At 37.6% G+C, this 20965-nt stretch overlaps 1 protein-coding gene across 2 annotated transcripts; it reads left to right on the top strand.

Moving 5' to 3' along the window:
• Positions 1-973: 973 nt before the first annotated feature.
• LOC127645558 (G-protein coupled receptor 55-like) lies at positions 974-9258 on the top strand. Of its 2 annotated transcripts, XM_052129214.1 has the most exons (3): positions 974-1016; positions 1879-1961; positions 7015-9258. In XM_052129214.1, exon 3 carries the CDS (start codon positions 7022-7024, stop codon positions 7946-7948), a length of 927 nt encoding a protein of 308 aa, XP_051985174.1. In that variant the 5' UTR covers positions 974-1016; positions 1879-1961; positions 7015-7021; the 3' UTR covers positions 7949-9258. The 2 variants fall into 2 exon arrangements, with proteins under 2 accessions (XP_051985174.1, XP_051985173.1); XM_052129213.1 differs by lacking the exon at positions 974-1016 and having other exon boundaries at positions 1846-1961.
• The last annotated feature ends 11707 nt before the right edge of the window (positions 9259-20965 follow it).

The following is a 20965-nucleotide window of genomic DNA, read 5'->3' as shown; positions in this document are numbered from 1 at the left end:
TTTTTCATATATGAACATCTCGTTATCCTATACATCTGAAACCAAGCATAAGTACAGACAGACCTCTTGCATCATCCAACCATGTAATTCTGAGAAATGGCAGTTAGCTCAAATACAGCATATTAAATGTGTTATATATGTGGGTTATGTAATGTACTGCCACAAAAACGTAAAAGCAAAACGGGAACAATCTCCACTTCCTCTGATTGTAATGTAATCCTCTTTTCCTCCTGTGCAAGTTATGACTAGTGTCATTACTAAGTATTCCTTAGTCACTATAGGGTCCCAACCTGTGGATCTTTCTCAGACAACCTACAGTACGAGCAGTTGATTAAATTTTCTCAAAGCACACTTGTGTACTTAATTTAATTACTTCTGTCCTCATTAAATTTAGCATTTTATTTCTATTGTCTTATTTTGCATTTTATTTGCTATTTTCTCATTTCCACATTTCTTTATATTTTATTCTATTTTTGTCGATTTTACTTTTTTGTATATTTGTATTTGTCATATGTATGTGAATCTTTATGTACATAGCCTATCTACAGTATGCCTTCTCTAAAGCACTTTACAAAAACAAAAAAAGAGCTATAAAGGTTTACTTACCGATCCTCATAGTTTTCTGGAGAATTCATCATTTTCATGTTGCCTGATAATTGGCCGTAAAGTAGGCTATGTCTATATCTATGCAGTACAGGTCAGCCACTTTTTAAAAGTAATGTGAAAGCTGCTTCCCACTGATTTTGCCTGTCACTAAACAGCTTACTTGAAAACCACATTATTTATCAAAACATTACTAATTAAATCTGTTTGAGATGAAAATGATGTTAGATTTTACAAACTAATAGAAAATTAGGTAGTAGCATACTTATAGTTTAAGATACGAGAAATAAAGCCATGTTTCTGTTAGCAAGGATGTGGTCACAAGCAAATTCTTTGAAAAGAGAAGTGCTACAGACAGTCTGCATGACACCATTTAGAGAAAGTATGTCTCACACGTGAAAGCTATCAACCTGGTAAGCGCAGACACCCCGTATTTAATTCAACACAATTATTCTATTGTGTTTTAGTTCATAACTTCCTTTGATGAAGTCAGACTTTAATTGCACAGAAGCATGGCTTTGGTGAATTTTGTCTTCACGTTTCGGTGCTGAAACTTTTGACAAATTTCCAGAGAGATTAGATTGAGTGAAAACTCTTTCTATTCCTATTACAGCTGTATATAATTAAATTGGTTCAGATGAATGCACGTATGTTTCAGTTGTATGTACTGTAAATATCACAGCTATGCATTGTAGCGTACAGGTCAGACAAAACCAGTCGTTGTATCCAGCTCATCATTCATGAGAATAAAATTACACAGTGCTGATTCTGTGCACCAGACATTGTTTCGTGAGAGATGCGGCCCACGTGAAAAGGCAAAAGATTGTGGTTTATTGATGTGTGTCGCAGGTGAACATACAGTGGACAAAATGTCAAAGAGTTTTAGAGTTTTAAACATCTCAGCGACTTAATGCTCTATGTGTGAGGGAGTAGCTCAAACGTGATATGGCTGTATTTCATATGTAATGCGGAAACCAAAGCCAGTTTTGCACGGTCCGGTCAGGTTCAATGGATCTTGTTCTTGTGGCTTATTAGTGTGTGAAATAATTGTCAAAGGTGGTGACAAGTTCTGTTGTGATTTTTGGCAGCAGAAGTACTGGTAAAACTACATGAATGTGTTCGTTTGTATGTGTGAAGTATGATGTAGGCATATTTTTAGTGTGCGTGTCCCGAAATTGGGGACATTTGGTAATTTCATTGTTGCACATTCATTGTTTCCTTTGCAGGGCCGTTGCAGAGAAGTTTAACGGTCATATCATTTTTTTCTTAACCAAGATTTACTCCATCTGTGTACATGCCGCTGGAACACCTATCAATTTCACTGTAGGAGAAATTATACTTCAAAGTCATCGGCAAAAGTAAGAATATCTTCATTACACAATTGATCAAGTACACAAATCTGTTAATCAGTACTTACATACATATATATATATATATATATATATTCTGTTAAATTAAACTTTTTTTAACATAAAAACAATATTTAAGTTACATGAAAAATGTACACATTGAATTTTCATCACGGAAAAAAGAAACTTTGTGCATAATTGCATCAATGAATTGTAGATTTCTATTGCATTAATCTGTAATTTCTTTTAAAGATAAATATTATTAACATAGTTTATATAGTAGTTTATTTGTATTGCATCTATGGAGAAAACCAAAGTGCTTGATGAAAAAAACTCATTTGTAATGTGAGAATAACTTGAGCACCAAGGCAAATATTAAATCTCTCATTTCTTTTCTTTTTTTTAAAAATTCAAAATGCATTTGAAATCCATCAATCAGATTGTTGCAAGTTACAGTATACACCGATCAGCCACAACATTAAAACCACCTGCCTAATATTGTCTAGGTCCCGTGCCAACAAAACAGCGCCAACCTGCATTTCTTCTCAGCACAATTGTACAGAGCAGCTATCTGAGTTACCGTAGACTTTGTCATTTTTAACCAGTATGGCCATTCTCTGTTGACCTCTCTCATCAACAAGGCATTTCCATCCACAGGACTGCCGCTCAGTTACAGAAATACACAAACCAGCCCATCTGGCACCAACAATCATGCCATGGTCCAAATCACAGAGATCACATTTTTTCCCCATTCTGATGGGTGATGTGAACATTAAATGAAGCTTCTGACTCGTATCTGCATGATTTTATGCACGGCTCTGCTGCCACATGATTGGCTGATTAGATAATCGCATGGATGATTGTTGGCTCCAGACTGGCTGGTTTGAGTATTTCTCTAACTGTTGATCTCCTGGGATTTTCACACACAACAGTATCTTGAATTTACTCTGAAAGGTGCCAAAAACAAAAAACATCCAGTGAGCGGCAGTTCTTTGGATGGAAATGCCTTGTTGATGAGAGAGGCCAGAGAATGGCCAGACTGGTTCGAACTGACAAAGTCTATGGTAACTCAGATAACCTCTCTGTACAATTGTAGCGAGCAGAATAGTATCTTAGAATGCACAACGTGTCGAACCTCTAGGCGGATGGGCCACAACAGCAGAAAACCACATTGAGCACTTTATTAGGACCATAGTGTTCCTAATAAAGTGCTCGGCGAGTGTATATCCAATTCACTTCATGCTGCATGCAAGTAAGGGCTATGAATAAAATGCAAGTAGAAAGTCATCTCAGAATGCTATTGGTTGGCGCTGTTTTGGCAGCATGAGGGGGAACTGCATAATATTAGGCAGGTGGTTTTAATGTTACGGCTGATTGGTGTGTATATTAACCTTGCAAACACTCAAATAAAGTAAACTATAAAATTCAGTCTTTGTCAACAGTTTTTTCATTTTGGCCTCATTTTATTGCAGCTATAGTTCAATAAATAAATAAATGTGCATAATCAGCAAGCTGACTTTATATGCATGGTCTTTTCAATCAGTGGAAACATGTTCAAAGTGAAAAGAACCTGTAAAAACTTCCGATGTGTCAACCGTTGCACAAAACATCATTGTCATGAGAAATAAACTATTTGAGTCTGAGTCCAAAAGCGGCCGTGTCGGACTCAAGACTGAGTCATAACAGGCCGAGTCTAAGTCGAGTCCGACTTTGAATGAACCTGTTTCACAACTAATTAAAACTAATAATAAAATTGTCAATATAAATGTAATAAAAACATCTCTATATTTTGTGATTAGTTTCCTGCTGAACAAACTTCAAAGTGGTTTCAGAATGAAAGCATATGCTTTAGGTGTATACAATTCTTATTGCCTTCTGTTGACATTTCTATTATTTGTTGCTGTTGTCCTCCACTCAAACATAGACTAAAGAAATTGAATGCTGCGTTAGTCAAACCAGAGTTACTATTGTTTCAAATTGTAATTTAGTTTTATATTTCTACTTCAATATGTCCTTTTAATTTAGTTTAGTTTTATCTAAAATTATCCCTATCTAAATAAATAATATATACTGAGATTTATTTTTGTCTCTTTCTGACGAGTTGTTTGGGAAATAATGAGTCAACACAGTAGCAATTAGCACTCACTGAGAAGTTACATCACATGACTTGACTGCAAATGCTACATCTGAAAACACTGGAAAAGTCCACTGCAAATATTATGGCCATTTAACACGGATATGATAATTCACGGAAAACATGGAGCAGATCTATACACTGCTTGTGCACTTAAAACCCTGATGCAGGTAGTACTAAATACATTTTTATGAAAAACACAGTAACAGTGTATTTTAGACGTGCTATTGTTTTTAAAAAAAATAAGAGGTATCATAAAAATGTATTTAGTACTACCTTGAAGTAGCTATTTGACAACAGATATTCACATACTGTTTTTTAATGGTAACTGAATTTAAACAATTTATCCTGTTCTAAAGTTTCCATTCCCTTGGTTCTAAAAGGACACAAAAGTATCATTTTTCTTTGTCCTGAGCTGTGAAGCTGCCCACATTTCTTAAGAAAAATACTGTACATTCTTTGGTTTACCAACATCTTCAGCATATTTGAGTTCTTCCCAACAGTGGCTAAATGATATAGACTTCCAGCTTTTGACACTTATAGGACAATTGATGGACACATACACACACTATTACAGAAGGTACAAACATTCATTGATTTTCAAGAAGGCAACACGAGAAGAACCAAGGGGGTGCAAGCTTTTGAACAGGATGATTCGTGTAAATTACAGTACATTTTGTGTAATGTAGCTTTTGAAAGGCAGTACTACATAAAATATATAATTTTGTATCACTTATATTTGCATACATTCTGAAAGGGGTGTGAAAATGTATAGGCCTGAAACAAAAGGGGTATGCTAACTTCTACATTATATAGTTTGTGAAAATGTATATTTATTTTATATTTAGTTTTTCACTATTTAACCACATTTTAGCTTTTTTTAATTTACAAATTCCACGGAGCCTATTCTATCCATATCATTTCATATCGCATGTGTAATTATGAGTATAGACTTGTCATATCAGGTACACATTTTAACACAAAATGTACAACAATGGAACCTAAAATTCAAAATACAATCCCCACATCTCAACATTTAAGGGGATGTTCCAGGTCCAATACAAGTTAAGCTCAATCAACAGCATTTGTGGCAATAATATGGATTATCACATAAATACATTTCAACTCGTCTCTGCTTTTCTTTAAAAAAATCTGTTACAGTGAGGCACTGTCCTGTGTAATAAACCGGAACGTCTGGTTATTTAAACACTTAATTCATCAAGGACCAGTTTAAGTTAACAACACTGCATGGACCACAAGAGAATACAGATGCCTACATGTGACACATTACGCCTAAAAAGACTTAATAGCCGAATATTAATAATATTTTTCTTAATTTTAATTTTTCTATGTTGTTTTAGTAAACTGTGAGAGACATGATGTGGGTGACTTGCCTTCGTGAATTCTTGATTTTAAGTTTTTAACCATGATGAAACCGCAATACGAGCACCAACTTGACTGCTCAAACGCGCAATATTTGTTGCAATGTACACAACATTGTTTCTGTCTGAACCACTAATCAAAAGATTTATGAGATTATAAGTTTAATATTATACATTTTGACAAACTAAATGTATACTATGCATGTAATTGACTGAAAGAATACTTTTAAACTATCTTGTCTCATATATTTGAAAATGTAACATCGGCGATTCAAAAACGAAATCATGACATTGATGAGTTTGCATACACTGATCAGCCACAACATTAAAACCACCTGCCTAATATTGTGTAGGTCCCACTCGTGCTGCCAAAACAGCTCTGACCCGCTGAAGCATGAACTCCACAAGACCTCTAAAGGTGTCCTGTGGTATCGGGCACCAAGAAGTTAGCAGCATATCCTTTAAGTCCTGTAAGTTGCAAGATGGGGCCTCCGTGGATCAGACTTGTTGGTCCAGCACATCCCATAGATGCTCAATCGGATTGAGATCTAGGGTATTTGGAGACCAAGTCAACATCTTGAACTCTTTGTCATGTTCCTCAAACTATTCCTGAATTTTTTGCAGTGTGGCAGTGTGCATTATCCTGCTGAAAGAGACCACTGACATCAGGGAATATTGTTGCAATGAAGGGGTGCACGTGGTCAGCAACAATCTTTAGGTTGGTGTTACGTGTAAAAGTAACATCCACATGAATGCCAGGACCAAAGGTTTCCCAGCAGAACATTGCCCAGATCATCACACTGCCCTCCCATGGTGCATCCTGCTGCCATCTCTTCCCCAGGTAAACAATGTACACGCACCTGGCCATCCACATGATCTAAAAGAAAATGTGATTCATCAGACCAGGCCACCTTCTTCCAGTGCTCCATGGTCCAGTTCTGATACATACATGCCCATTGAAGGTGGTTTCGGCAGTCAGCATGGGCACTCTGACTGATCTGCCCATACACGGCAAGTTGCACTGTGTGATCAGACACCTTTCTATCATTAAATTTTTCAGCAATTTGTGCTACAGTAGCTCTTCTGTTGGATCGGAACAAACGGGTTAGCCTTCGCTCCCCAAGCATCTTAAAGGAGCCTTGGGTGCCCATGACCCTGTCACCGGTTCACCAGTTGTCCTTCCTTGGACCACTTTTGATAGGCATTAACCACTTCAATTGGAACACCCCATATTCTCTGGCCCAGTCGTATAACCATCACAATCTGGCCCTTGTCAAAGTCACTCAGATCCTTACGCTTGCCCATTTATCCTGCTTCTAACACATGCAATTCAAGAACTGACTGTTCACTTGCTGTCTAATATATCCCACCCCTTGTCCTGTGCCGTTGTAATGAGATAATAAATGTTATTCAATTCACTCTTCAGGGGTATTAATGTTGTGGCTGATCAGTGTATTTGTGTTAATAAAGGATGTATAAGTTTCAGTTGTGAAAGGTGGAAATTTAATGAAGCCGTATGTAATGTTCTTGTACCTATCTTTGCTAGTTTCACTATGAATATCAGCTGTTCAACTAAGGACGTGATCAATTTGACGAGGACGCTGGACTTGGTGATCTATGTGCCCATCTTGGTGTTTGGCCTGCCGCTAAACCTCATGGCATTGATGGTGTTCTGTCATCTGCTCAAAAAATGGACAGAGTCCTCCATTTACATGACCAACCTGGCTTTGATGGACCTACTTTTGCTTTTGCCATTACCCTTCAAAATTCATGCAGCATTCCACAAGTGGGCACCCAGCAAAAAGCTTTTCTGCTCTTTCTTAGAGAGTCTTTATTTTGTGGGTATGTATGGTAGCATCTATACAATTGCCTGCATTGCTTTAGACCGATACATTGCCATAAAACACCCATTCCGGGCAAAGCTGGTGCGTTCCAGAAAAACAGCCATGATTGTTTGTATTTTTATATGGGTGTTTGTTATGGGAGCAACCTCACCTGTCTACACCTTTCGAGAGGACAAAGAGGATTATTTCAATTGTTTCCATGAATTCTCTGACGAGGGATGGACTACTGCACTTATTGTGTGCTTGGAGGTCTTGGGCTTCCTGCTGCCTGCTTCTGTACTAGTTGTCTGTTCCACTCAGAACATCCGTACTCTCAAGGCCTCAAAGAGCAGCAGTCCCAAGAAGCAGGCTGGGGTGAGAATCATCTATAGCAGTCTAGCAGCCTTTCTTATACCCTTCACCCCATGTCACGTAGCCATACTCCTTCAGTACCTAGTCCGTAATCGCTTTATTTCAGACTGCAAACAACAAGAGAACATCGCGCTGTTTATACAGGTATCCATGAACCTTGCAAACATTACCACCTGCTTGGATGCACTTTGCTACTATTTTATCGCAAAGGAAGTCCGATCCACCAAGAACACAGTGAAAATGAGCATCAGTAGAGCAAGGACCACCAGCACTTCAGACGTCTGAGATGTAAAATCCAGTTTCTGTGACTTTTTAGAATGTGTGTTGATCACTTCCAGTGGATCTTAACAGCCAAAGAGACAGTATCTTATTTTGGTTTTAAAACCCCAACTGGAGGTTCAATGCATTTTTCATGGAAATATATGTAGAAAATATTGTGTGTAATGTGTGTGCCACTAGCAGCACCAAACAGAATTGAAATCTGTTTTGTTTAAGTGGACTGGCATTACAACATTGGCTCAACCAATGGCATGAGTTTGGGGCCGGGATTATCAGTTTGTCCAAACAATGGAGTGCTAAACCTTTGCAGTGAACTTAAAATATATTGTTTCTATACTTATAATCAACAACTTTATAACAATAATTTAAATTTGTACTATCGTTTTTAATTAAATTGTGTCATTTGCTATGCTTAATGGGGTTGTAGTTCTTTCCCTCATGAAAGATGTTAAGTACACAGTGTTGCACATTTTTCTTTTTGTCTGATTTTCAAAATATTTTTTTGCTTCTAATCAAAGTTTTATTTAATTTTATTTTTGTTCCCCTTTTTCTCCCCAATTTGGAATAAACAATTCCCAATGTGCTCTTAAGTCCTTGTGGTGGCGCTGTGACTCGCCTCAATCCGGGTGGTGGAGGACGAATCTCAGCTGCCTCCGTGTCTGAGACCGTCAATCCGTGCATCTTGTCACGTGGAATGTTGAACGCGTTACCGCGTAGACATAGCGCGTATGGAGGCTTCACGCTATTCTCCGTGGCAATCAAGTGCAACTCACCACATTCCCACCGAGAGCAAACCACATTATAGAGACCACGAGGAGGTTACCCCATGTGACTGTACCCTCCCTAGCAACCAGGCCAATTTGGATGCTTAGGAGACCTGGCTGGAGTTACTCAACATGCCCTGGATTTAAACTCGTGACTCCTGGGGTGGTGAGCCGGCTGGTTTGGTTCATGCTTAGAACTCCTATGAAGCATTTTATGAAATCCCTAAAAATACTTACGGAACCAAGATGGCTGAATAAGTGGCCGGGCACTGTTGACCTCTATTGGAGTTTGCAGTCCGACATTACAACATTGGCTAACTCAATGGCATGAATTTAGGCTGGGACAATTAATTCGAAGAACAAGTGAAGACTGTGGGAGTGTTTGAAACTTGTTTGAAAACAGTAATTATTTTTACATTTTAAGATTTGTGGTGCTCACTTTTCATTTCCACAGGATGTGCCAAAAATCTAAACACATTGAGTGTACTGTGTCAGCTAATATGTCTAATTAATTGAAATCTGTCTATAATTGCACTGTCCAAATGACAATCCATTTTAAAGTTCTAATTTGGCTTTTGTGTTGATGTTGTTGTTGGTTTTTTTTGTTTTTTTTGCGAAGAGTTGTTGTCAAGGTTATGATGATAACAAACATTTTGTGGACTGTAAATTATTTTAAAGCTACTGTAAGCAATTTTAGCCATTTTGCTGAAGCAACTAGACTGCCCACTTCAACCAAGTGCTCTGTCTCAAAAGATATCTCAGCAAACCTGCACATGCAAACTGATTCATATTCCCCTGACTCTTTGTTGTTGTTGTTGTTGGTGGTGGTGTTAACAGAGCCTTTGGCATGGTTGGGATTTACTAGTGATATCTGTCATATAGTAGGCATACTGACATTTTTTACATGATACTCCAAAAAATGTTTAAATAGCTTTTCTATTAGAAATTTTAAAGATGCCTCTTCGTTACACATTCACAATGGCTTTACAACCCTATTTTCTGACTTTAAAATCAGCATAAATCTAAAAATATATATATATTTATTACTGTCTCACTGTTCACACTGTCAAAATGAAACATGAGGTGATCTTGCTCACACGCAATGTTATCTGACAAACCAACCCGAAATAACCAGAATGACTCACCAACTTTAACATGTTGATTGCATTTTTTCGACTTTCATAACTTCACAATGACCATGTCTCTGTTGTTCTGTATCATAGCAACTAAATGTTGTTATTAAAAACTTTTGTGGAAACCGGTTTGGAAAAAAATCACCTGTTTCCGATTTACTTGTCAAATGCAAGACAGGTTCCCTTGGGGGGTGGGGCACTGATTTTCTCAGATTGTGGGTGACTGTGTGTGGGTACAGAGCCATGCACCACTAGTTTCACTTTTACAGATGGTAAGTGTCTTATCATTTATGTAATTTTAATTTTATTCTGTGTTAATACGATGCATTCATGGTATAAATCAGTAAGCAATAGTCAGTTAAGATTATCAAACACTTCTCCAAAGCAATTTACACGGTAGGCTACACTTAAGGAAACTGCCCATGGTGTAAGCTCACAGAAAGTATTTGTTTATATATTAATGAATTTATATGATGTGCAAAAATGAATTAGAAGATCATCAAGAGAGGTTTTCAGAAGTTCAAGAAGACTAATATTGAAAGGCCATTAAGGATCGAATGTGTGCAATGCTGACCGCTAGATGGCGCCACAACGATGTCCTTTCATGGAAGTGGGTCGCAGACATGTCAAGCGGTGCAAGTTTGTGTACAGAAAGTATCTACAAATGTTAAACTTAACCCTTGTGTGACCTTCGGGACATTTTTGTCTTTTTCAATTTTTTTCTATCACTGTTTTGGGGGGAATTTTAATATTTCAACCTCAGTTCATATAATACATCTATAAAACTCTTTTGTGCACACAAAATAGTTTCACTCAGGATATTAAGGATAAACATTTCCCCATTGAAACCCATTAAAACAGTCATATTTGATCCCAGTGCTATTAAAGCATAACATCATGAATTCTATGACATTATGCTTCCATTCCTGTGCCCTAGCTTCAAAATCTTACTTTTTCATATTTTCCAGCAGATGGCGCCATTTTCTCATGTTTAGCCTGTGGAGCAAATACATGCTTTTCCCCGATTTTCTGTTTGTTGTATAGACCTTTTTCACAGACTGTGATGATGCGTTCCGCCTTGTTTAGCAGCATAAATCTCACAATTTGTTTCTTATTATATATATTTTTTAATATTGAGTGTAAGTTTATAACATTATGCTTTGTGTTATATTAGCCTGGAACTAGTTCACAGCTGCAAGGGGGTTTCTATTCTTTTACTTCCACATTACAAAAAAAAACCCAGAGTGTGAAAAAGGTCTGTTATAGAGCACAGCAGGCCAACTGAATAAATGATGCAACTAAAATTGTGTGGGTGTGTTGGTATGGATGTCAGTGGGTTTGTATGGGTGTGTGCGTGTGCGTGTGCGTGTGTGTGTGTGTAAAATGTTGTCCTCTAAGGTCCTGAGTGCGTGTGTCTTTTTTTTTTTAAATCTGACAATGCACAAAAAATAATAATGCAACATTGTTGCAACTTGTTGTTAATAATCAACATATCCTAGATTATGATAATAATAATAATTAAAAATCATCCCCTTAGCATTTAGTATATGGAAAATAATTCTCTCTTTTTTTTTTTCATAAAAAAACAACAGTGGCATTATATTAACAAACTGACATTTAAAGGGTTAAAATCCTGAAAATGCATGAATATTTGGTAGTTATGATCAGGACTGATGTTGGCAGAAAAAATAACTAATTGAATGTGGAAAATAATATTAATATTTAATATTATTATTGCAGTTTTTTTGACACAGGCATTTTTGTCCTCTAAAGACCTCTGAGCAACTTTTTTTTTAATTGATGCACAAGGGTTAAAACAGTGATCACTTACAGCACTTAAAACATACATTTTCCTTAAAAAAATATTGCGGGTTCAATACAAATGAAACTCAATCGAAAACCAGCATTTGTGGCATAATATCGATTACAACAAAAATGTATTTTTACTTGCCCATCCTTTTCTTAAAAATAAAGAAGCAACTGTACAACTGAAGTGAACATGTCCAATTTGTTAACATTAAAATACTCACTTTTTTTTCAAAAGTATAACCACAAGACATAAACAATATGCATGTTAACATGATTTTAGTGTGATAAAATCTCTTAAAGTTATAGCCAATTTTCCAACTTCTTTGCCTTGATGATGTAATGCCAACAAACCCTAAAACTACTGTAAAAATTATACAGCTCAAATAATACATTTTAACAGAAGAATTAATGTAAGTGCTTTTAAGAAATTACAAGCTTCACATTTCTGCCTTTAAACCCTCCAAAAATTGTCCCCATTCATGTTTGACCCCACGTGCAGGTAGTAGATGCGAGAAGTTAAATTAAGCATCACTGGTAGATGGGAAAAGACTCAGGTGGTGCTCTGGTGAAAATAAACATATATATATATATATATATATATATATATATATATATATATATATATATATATACACATGTACATTTAACAACAGCTGGACGGAAGAATTAAATTTCACATTTCGAAACCATATCGACAATGCCCATGCCTTTTGGGTGACACGGTGGGAAAAATGACGTTACTTAGCACATTAAATCACAAGTAGGGCTGCACAATTAATTGAAAAACTAATCACGATTACGGCTACCACGATGAAAATTGACAATTACAATGTTTAATTTAAGTCTGCTCCAGTGGTTTTGCAGCGGTTGAGAATTCTAACCAATCACTAACATGTTCGTTGAGCAATGAAACGGCAACAGCCAATCAGAGCCACTTAGATAAGTTCTCCGTCCTATCTGTAATGACAACCAGGCGCGTCACTAGACCCCTTTAACTGGGGCATGTGCCCCAGTATAAATCTGCTGTGCCCCAGTAAAAGCTCAAGTTTGAGTTTTAACATTTTACTTTATTTGTCAGTGCATTCATTTAGATTGATAATCCCGGAAAAGTAAATGGATCTATCTAAATGCAACGCAGTAACCCACCCAATCAACGCTTGTAAAAGCAACACAGTTTAACCGAAAACACAAATCTGATGCATGCTTGCAGAAATTCATGTCCGTGCGGCGCGTGCCTGTGCGCTTGCTATAACCAAAGCCACTGCAGTGCGCAAAGCCACACAAGTCTAGGGGCCGGTTGCACCAGCTATACGTACATTATAACTTAGCCTAGTTGTGGCATAAATGGGCACTAAGTCACAATTTACCCACTACTAAATATTTGAGCGTTGCACCATTAAACTTAGGTAGGACGTAACCCTACATATGGTAAATATTTATGGAAACCTCCGACCAGGAGTAATGGTTGGTAAAAGTATTTTTCTCCAGCCTGTTGTATTAGCATTTATTTATCACCCCTTATTTATTTTAGATACAGTACCTATATATTGTTATTTACACAGGGCAAATATACTATTTATTAAATCTACTTTTATTACGTATCATATTTTAATGGGGACATGAGCAGACAAGGTTTGAACATTAACTGTAGTGAGATAAAACTTAAATTCATGGCTTTTTTACACTTCTGTGTATAAATTTGAAACCTTTTTATTGGATCAATACAGGTAAACATCATATTATGCGACTACGCGTTACTTTATGGAGAGTTTACGACCTACTAGTTAAATGTTGCCTTAAGAACAGGTGATGCGACCAAATTAAGCACTGACTTAGTTACAAACTAACTAGGAAGCCATTAATATGAACTTTACCTCCTAACTTACATGAGAACTTACGTACAACTGGCGCAACCCTGCCCAGGTGTCGGCACACATGTCAGAATTGAGATAGGCTAAGAAAACATGATGAGTCGCTACATAAACAGTTATCAGTAACTATGGCTGCTGTGTGCTAATTCCCTAGCGACTAAAAGGGACTATAGTTTGAGTTGTTGTTGCAAATGAGATTCAAACGTCAGTTTAAACTTACACCAATTATGTCAGCTAGCTAGTTATTCATTTATAGAAACAACACTTCTGCATTTATAAAGTTAGAGATAACTCAGATAGTTTCACAAGCTAGCAACCAACCTCAGCCAATTTAGCTACCAACTCTGCCTAGCGAGCAACTCTCTGCTCATTCTGAGACCTTTTTGTCTAAAGCCGTTTCATCTTAGGCCATTTTGCCTGATGTTGGATAATGCAATTCCATAGACTTACTTGACAGAGGTTTTCCTGATGTATAATGTGTAATATGGAAGAATTTTTGTTATTTGCATGTACAGTGTATGCATTTTATTCTGTAAAACATGTTGAGAATGTTCATGTGTGTTGAAGATACAAAAAAAATGTATTTTCATAAAGATTAATATCTCTACATGTTTACCTTTCCCAGTACTTGTTGCAGTGTAGGAATATGGGTTAAAGGGCACCTATTATGGCATTTAAAATGTTCCTACTATTGTTTTGGGAGTCCCCAACAACAGTTTTACATGCATGCAATGACAAAAAACACTTTTGTTGTCTTATAATATGCATTTATGTTTACCTGATTTGCTCACCGACTCCCAAATGATTCGTTCAACGACTCATTTTTCCAAACCCCTCCTTTGCGTGATGCTAATCTGCAGTGATTGGTCAGATGACCCAGTCAGTTGTGATTGGTATACTCTGTGCAGAGATTGTCGGAAACAGAACGCCCATCACCGCTTTGTAGTTAAAAAATCAAAATCAGAGACAGAATTTGAGTTGATTTATGTTAGCGATCATAGCCCAAAGTTCGGTGGTAAACACCCAATCAGTTATTGTTTGCGTTAGCCCAACGCATAAACATATTGGTAAAGCACTGCATTACTACAAGTTATTGCTCTATTCTTTATGACAACTCCAATAACATTGACAAATATTTCACATATTTCAAAAAAATTGACATTAGAGACCTAGAAGCTGCACTGACATAGACGTTGGCCGCCCTCCCCCCCGGCCGCCCCCTAAATTCACCCAAGTAGGCTACTAAAAAAACAATACATTTAACGTTAGAGTTTGTAAAATACAGACGTCTATGTAAGAGGTAATAATAATCCTTTCCATTATAATTCGACACGTTTTATTCATATCAGATATACAGTGAGGAAAATAAGTATTTGAACACCCTGCTATTTTGCAAGTTCTCCCACTTAGAAATCATGGAGGGGTCTGAAATTGTCATCGTAGGTGCATGTCCACTGTGAGAAACATAATCTAAAAAAAAAATTCCAGAAATCACAATGTATGATTTTTTAACTATTTATTTGTATGATACAGCTGCAAATAAGTATTTGAACACCTGTCTATCAGCTAGAATTCTGACTCTCAAAGACCTGTTAGTCTGCCTTTAAAATGTCCACCTCCACTCCATTTATTATCCTAAATTAGATGCACCTGTTTGAGGTTGTTAGCTGCATAAAGACTCCTGTCCACCCCATACAATCAGTAAGAATCCAACTACTAACATGGCCAAGACCAAAGAGCTGTCCAAAGACACTAGAGACAAAATTGTACACCTCCACAAGGCTGGAAAGGGCTACGGGGAAACTGCCAAGCAGCTTGGTGAAAAAAGGTCCACTGTTGGAGCAATCATTAGAAAATGGAAGAAGCTAAACATGACTGTCAATCTCTCTCGGACTGGGGCTCCATGCAAGATCTCACCTCGTGTGGTCTCAATGATCCTAAGAAAGGTGAGAAATCAGCCCAGAACTACACGGGAGGAGCTGGTCAATGACCTGAAAAGAGCTGGACCACCGTTTCCAAGGTTACTGTTGGTAATACACTAAGACGTCATGGTTTGAAATCATGCATGGCACGGAAGGTTCCCCTGCTTAAACCAGCACATGTCAAGGCCCGTCTTAAGTTTGCCAATGACCATTTGGATGATCCAGAGGAGTCATGGGAGAAAGTCATGTGGTCATATGAGACCAAAATAGAACTTTTTGGTCATAATTCCACTAACCGTGTTTGGAGGAAGAAGAATGATGAGTACCATCCCAAGAACACCATCCCTACTGTGAAGCATGGGGGTGGTAGCATCATGCTTTGGGGGTGTTTTTCTGCACATGGGACAGGGCGACTGCACTGTATAAAGGAGAGGATGACCGGGGCCATGTATTGCAAGATTTTGGGGAACAACCTCCTTCCCTCAGTTAGAGCATTGAAGATGGGTCGAGGCTGGGTCTTCCAACATGACAATGACCTGAAGCACACAGCCAGGACAACCAAGGAGTGGCTCTGTAAGAAGCTTATCAAGGTTCTGGCGTGGCCTAGCCAGTCTCCAGACCTAAACCCAATAGAGAATCTTTGGAGGGAGCTCAAACTCCGTGTTTCTCAGCGACAGCCCAGAAACCTGACTGATCTAGAGAAGATCTGTGTGGAGGAGTGGGCCAAAATCCCTCCTGCAGTGAGTGCAAACCTGGTGAAAAACTACAGGAAACGTTTGACCTCTGTAATTGCAAACAAAGGCTACTGTACCAAATATTAACATCGATTTTCTCAGGTGTTCAAATACTTATTTGCAGCTGTATCATACAAATAAATAGTTAAAAAATCATACATTGTGATTTCTGGATTTTTTTTTAGATTATGTCTCTCACAGTGGACATGCACCTACGATGACAATTTCAGACCCCTCCATGATTTCTAAATGGGAGAACTTGCAAAATAGCAGGGTGTTCAAATACTTATTTTCCTCACTGTACATTGTGTAAGTAACTTTAATGTTTACTCTATTATTCTCCCAGATCACCAGCCACTTACTTTTAAGTATTTCGGGAGTGGATGAATTCACGTGTTGTAAATCCAACAGATCCGATTCTCTGAACTGCGTCTGCGGTACAAACTAACATGGTGGCGCCCATCGCGCATACAGCTGAACTAACGCGATCGTCATAAAGGTGTTTAAACAACAATACACTTCCATATACTTTCATATAGCTTTCATATATAAAACTTTGCAGGATGTTTTTGTTCACTTAAATCTATGTTACACACTACATGAAAGGTAATTTTCAAAATTCCATAATAGGTGCCCTTTAAGAAAGGTTTTGTATAGTGCATTGTGTTGCACACTTCTTGCATGCAGCAGTCTTTCAAGAAAGCGATATGAGTAATGGGGGGCCTGTGCCCCAGTAGATCTTTATTTCTGGCAACGCCCCTGCTGACAACTGATCCTAACGCGCAGGTTTTAAACCATCTGAATGCCCATGTGCTTGCTTCACGAAAATTAATACTGAAGAAACATCACCAGACACTTGAAAATAAGCTGTAGAACAAGATCGAAAAGCACTTTGTAATTATTTTGGATTCATTGCATATAGCACCGCTCGCTTTGAACGTAGACGTTCAATACACCTCAAATGAGCAACACGACAAAACTAAAACGATCCCGGTCTAATCAAGGCACAGACGCGGTGTAAATAATTGAGTTGTTATGCTGATTAGACAGCTTTGTTTTTAATGAGAACATTCGCGAGACTGTAGAGCATTGTGCGGAGCGCCACTGAGCTCGCGCCGAAATGCAGACAGGGTTGCCAGATGCCAGCAAGGTTTTCCAGCCCAAAACCTCGTCAAAAACCGCGAGAATGCACAAAAAAACCGCCCAAATTTGTTTTGGCTTGTTTCTCGCTATGGTTTCTCGTTTAAAGACATGATAATCATTAACGAGTTTTAAAATTACCCATTGGTCCGTGTACTTTGCGTCCATTCGTTTTTCCTTTTTTAACCGTAATCAAAAATTAACGGTTGTTGTATTTTTAAAACACAAAGTTGAACACCAAAATTTGAATTTGAACTGCAAATGCTGCAGTTAAAAAAAAAAAAAAATATATATATATATATATAGTATAATAAATGAAATAAATATATAATAAATATTTATTTTTATAAAATAAATAAAAAATAAATCTTGACGCATTGTTTATGACTTTTTGCCCCTTTATTAAACATTTAAAATATTCACAAATTAATATGGAAAAAATGTCCATATTAATTAATTCTAAGGCCAAACCCGGAAATTATATTTTTCCCGCAGTGCTGAATGAGAAGAGCCATGTCTCTGGAACAATACAAAGAGGTGATTTAGATTTTTGTTCTGTGCATCTGGAATGCACCTGTCTCGTCTTTCAGTATATCAGATAGTTCATCAACAGCATTAATTGCAGTGTGGCACGCAATGTACGTTGCTATCCGCAGTTCTCGTCGTTTCTGGTCATTGTTGTCAGGGTTACTGGACTCACCCACTCTGCTAACTGTCTGACCGTTGGCTGGCACCTTGCCTCATGCTTCTTGGTGGCTGCATGATCTTTAAGATCGTTTAAATGAGCACGGATATCAGCGTTGCAGTATTTACAGTGTGCCTTTCTTTCTTCTGTACCCGGTGCAATCCATGACTTTAAGTCTGGATCTCTTTCCCACTCTTTCCTGTAACTTTTTCTATATTTTGCCCACTTTGGCATATTGTCAGTGTCAGTCAGCTAGCTAAGTTTGAAAACCCTGCGCAATCTAGTGTGTTTGAGGGGAGGGCGGTGCCGGCGTGCGTGACGTGAGCTGAAGGGAGGGAGTATCTGTTGTGAGTTTAGGGGGCACGTCAGCCAGACCTGTAGTGTGTGTGTGTGTGTGTGTGTGTGTGTGTGTGTGTGTGTGTGTGTGTGTGTGTGTGTGTGTGTATGTGTGAGCGTGTATTTATCACTTTGTGGGGACCAAATGTCCCCATAAGGATAGTAAAACCCGAAATTTTTGACCTTGTGGGGACATTTTGTCGGTCCCCATGAGGAAAACAGCTTATAAATCATACTAAATTATGTTTTTTGAAAATGTAAAAATGCAGAAAGTTTTCTGTGAGGGTTAGGTTTAGGGGTAGGGTTAGGTTTAGGGGATAGAATATAAAGTTTGTACAGTATAAAAACCATTATGTCTATGGAAAGTCCCCATAAAACATGGAAACACAACATGAGTGTGTGAGTGAGTGAGTGAGTGAGTGAGTGAGTGAGAGTAGGCTACTGAGAGTCGCCGAAAGAAGGATCTGAAGTACCGATGTTTCGGCTACAAAAACCCGCCGAACTGATTCGAAACCAGCCCAATTTTTATCCACCCGCCCAAACCCATTTTTGCCCGCAAAAAAGATTGCAAATGCAGATCTCAAACAGTGTAAACCTGCAGTGAGTGACAGCAGTCATTGTAATGGGAGAGTTTGTTGCGTTTTTCATGTTAATAAGCAGGCCAATGTGAATTAGATTTGTACAAAATAGCAATAAAATAATTCAGCTTAACTGTTCTATGTGTGTTTTGGATCTGTAGATAACATAAAGAATATGGCATGATTGTAAGTGCCTCGCTGTAACTTGCTTTTAAAGAAAAGGAGGGATGAGTCAAAACTAATTTCTGATGTAATCAACATTATGCCACAAATGCTGTCGATTGAGCTTAACTTATATTGAACCTGGAATATTCCTTTAATATGAATACATTTAGATCTAAATCTAAAATCTTGATCTCTTCCATGTTATTTTTCAATTTACAAAGGGTAACTTGATGTCCTGTGCCTGTTTTGTGCAATAATTTCATCCTGTTTTCATACAAGTTCACTGAACTTCTCCAACCCACAACTTTTAAATAGCTTCTGCATCTCTGCCTGTGGTAGGCCTACATGAAGAAACAGTATCAGTGACATTTTGTTTAAACTAACTTTTTACCCACGAGTGTCTCTGCTCTGAAGAGCAGATGTAAAATTGTAACTCAAAAATTGTATAAGTTATCATAATATATTGTAGCCTGTTTTGTCTATGCTACACTCAGAATATACACAGTGAAACACGTTTTGACCAATTGTGCTACATATTGTGCGGTACATCACAGCTTTTTTGAGTTGATTTTTTTGCATGTAGGCCTAATGCATTTCTCTGTTATCTGCAACACGATCACTGATAAAAACACACATGGCTGTTTAAGCCTTAACAGTTAATAGTCCTGTTCTTTCAATACTTGTGATTAAAGATAAAGGGATAGTTCACCCAAAAATTAAAATTATCTATTTATTTACTCACCCTCATCCCATCACAGATGTTTATGATGTTATTTTTTTGAGCACAATGATTTTTAGAAGGATATCTCAGCTCTGTAGTTCCATACAATGCAAGTGGATGGTGACCAACATTTTGAAGCTCCAGAAAGCACATAAAGGCATCATAAAAGTTATCCACATGACCCAAGTCTTTTAATCCATGTCATCAGATGCGATCCAATCGGTTTTGGGTAAAATGTACATTGACATCATCAGTCAATTGTCCAATAATCCTTGGCAATCATGATTTCAAGCTCAATTACACTTCCTGGTGCGGTCTATCACTGCGCATGCGCCAAGCCATAGGATGTGTAAGCAAACTTAAAATAGTGGTCGTGCCTAGAGACCACAATGGCAAGATGAGTTACATTTTGCTCTGTTCTCACCCAAGAAGCTTCAGAAGACATGGATTAAACCACTGGAGTTATGGATCACTATTATGCTGCCTTTATGTGCTTTTGGAGCTTCAACATTTTGGTCACTATTGACTTGCATTGTATGGACCAACAGAGCAGAGATATTCTTTTAAAATCTGTGTTTGTTTTCTGCAGAAAAAGAAAGTCATGCACATCTGGGGTGGCATGAGGGTGAGAAAATAATGAGAGGAATTTCATTTTTGAATGAAGTATTCCTTTACAATCATCAATAAAGCCTAAAGATAGTTCAGTCCAAAAAAACTTTCATTTACACACCCTCATGTTCTTTCATCTTCTTTTGTATTCCACAGAAGAAAGGCATACAGTTTAAAATGACATGAGAGTGAGTAAAAGATGACAGAATTGTCCTCAGGTATTTAGAAATGTAGCTTGCTTTTTAATTGTGTAAAAACACACAAGGATATGATGAATGCTGAGTTCTTTTGTGTTGCATCTAGAATAGTCTTTAAAACTATTTTAGTTATTTTTAGTAAACAAGTTTCCATGAACAACAGTGAACTTTAAAGTTGGTAAATCTGGCCAGATTTTGACAGTTTGCACTAGACCACACACACACACACTTCAGAACACACTTACCCACTACCTTGTTTGCACCTTTTCAAATTTTTGCATGTATATGCAGTTCACCAACTAAGACCTCCCACTGTTTCCTGTAACGATCAAGTGGAACCTGAAAAACAGTGCCACACA

This window comes from Xyrauchen texanus, chromosome 6 (assembly GCF_025860055.1).
Source record: "Xyrauchen texanus isolate HMW12.3.18 chromosome 6, RBS_HiC_50CHRs, whole genome shotgun sequence".
In the NCBI taxonomy this organism is placed as follows: domain Eukaryota; kingdom Metazoa; phylum Chordata; class Actinopteri; order Cypriniformes; family Catostomidae; genus Xyrauchen; species Xyrauchen texanus.
Note: the sequence above shows the minus strand (reverse complement) of the source record. Positions and strands in the feature narration are given on the sequence as shown.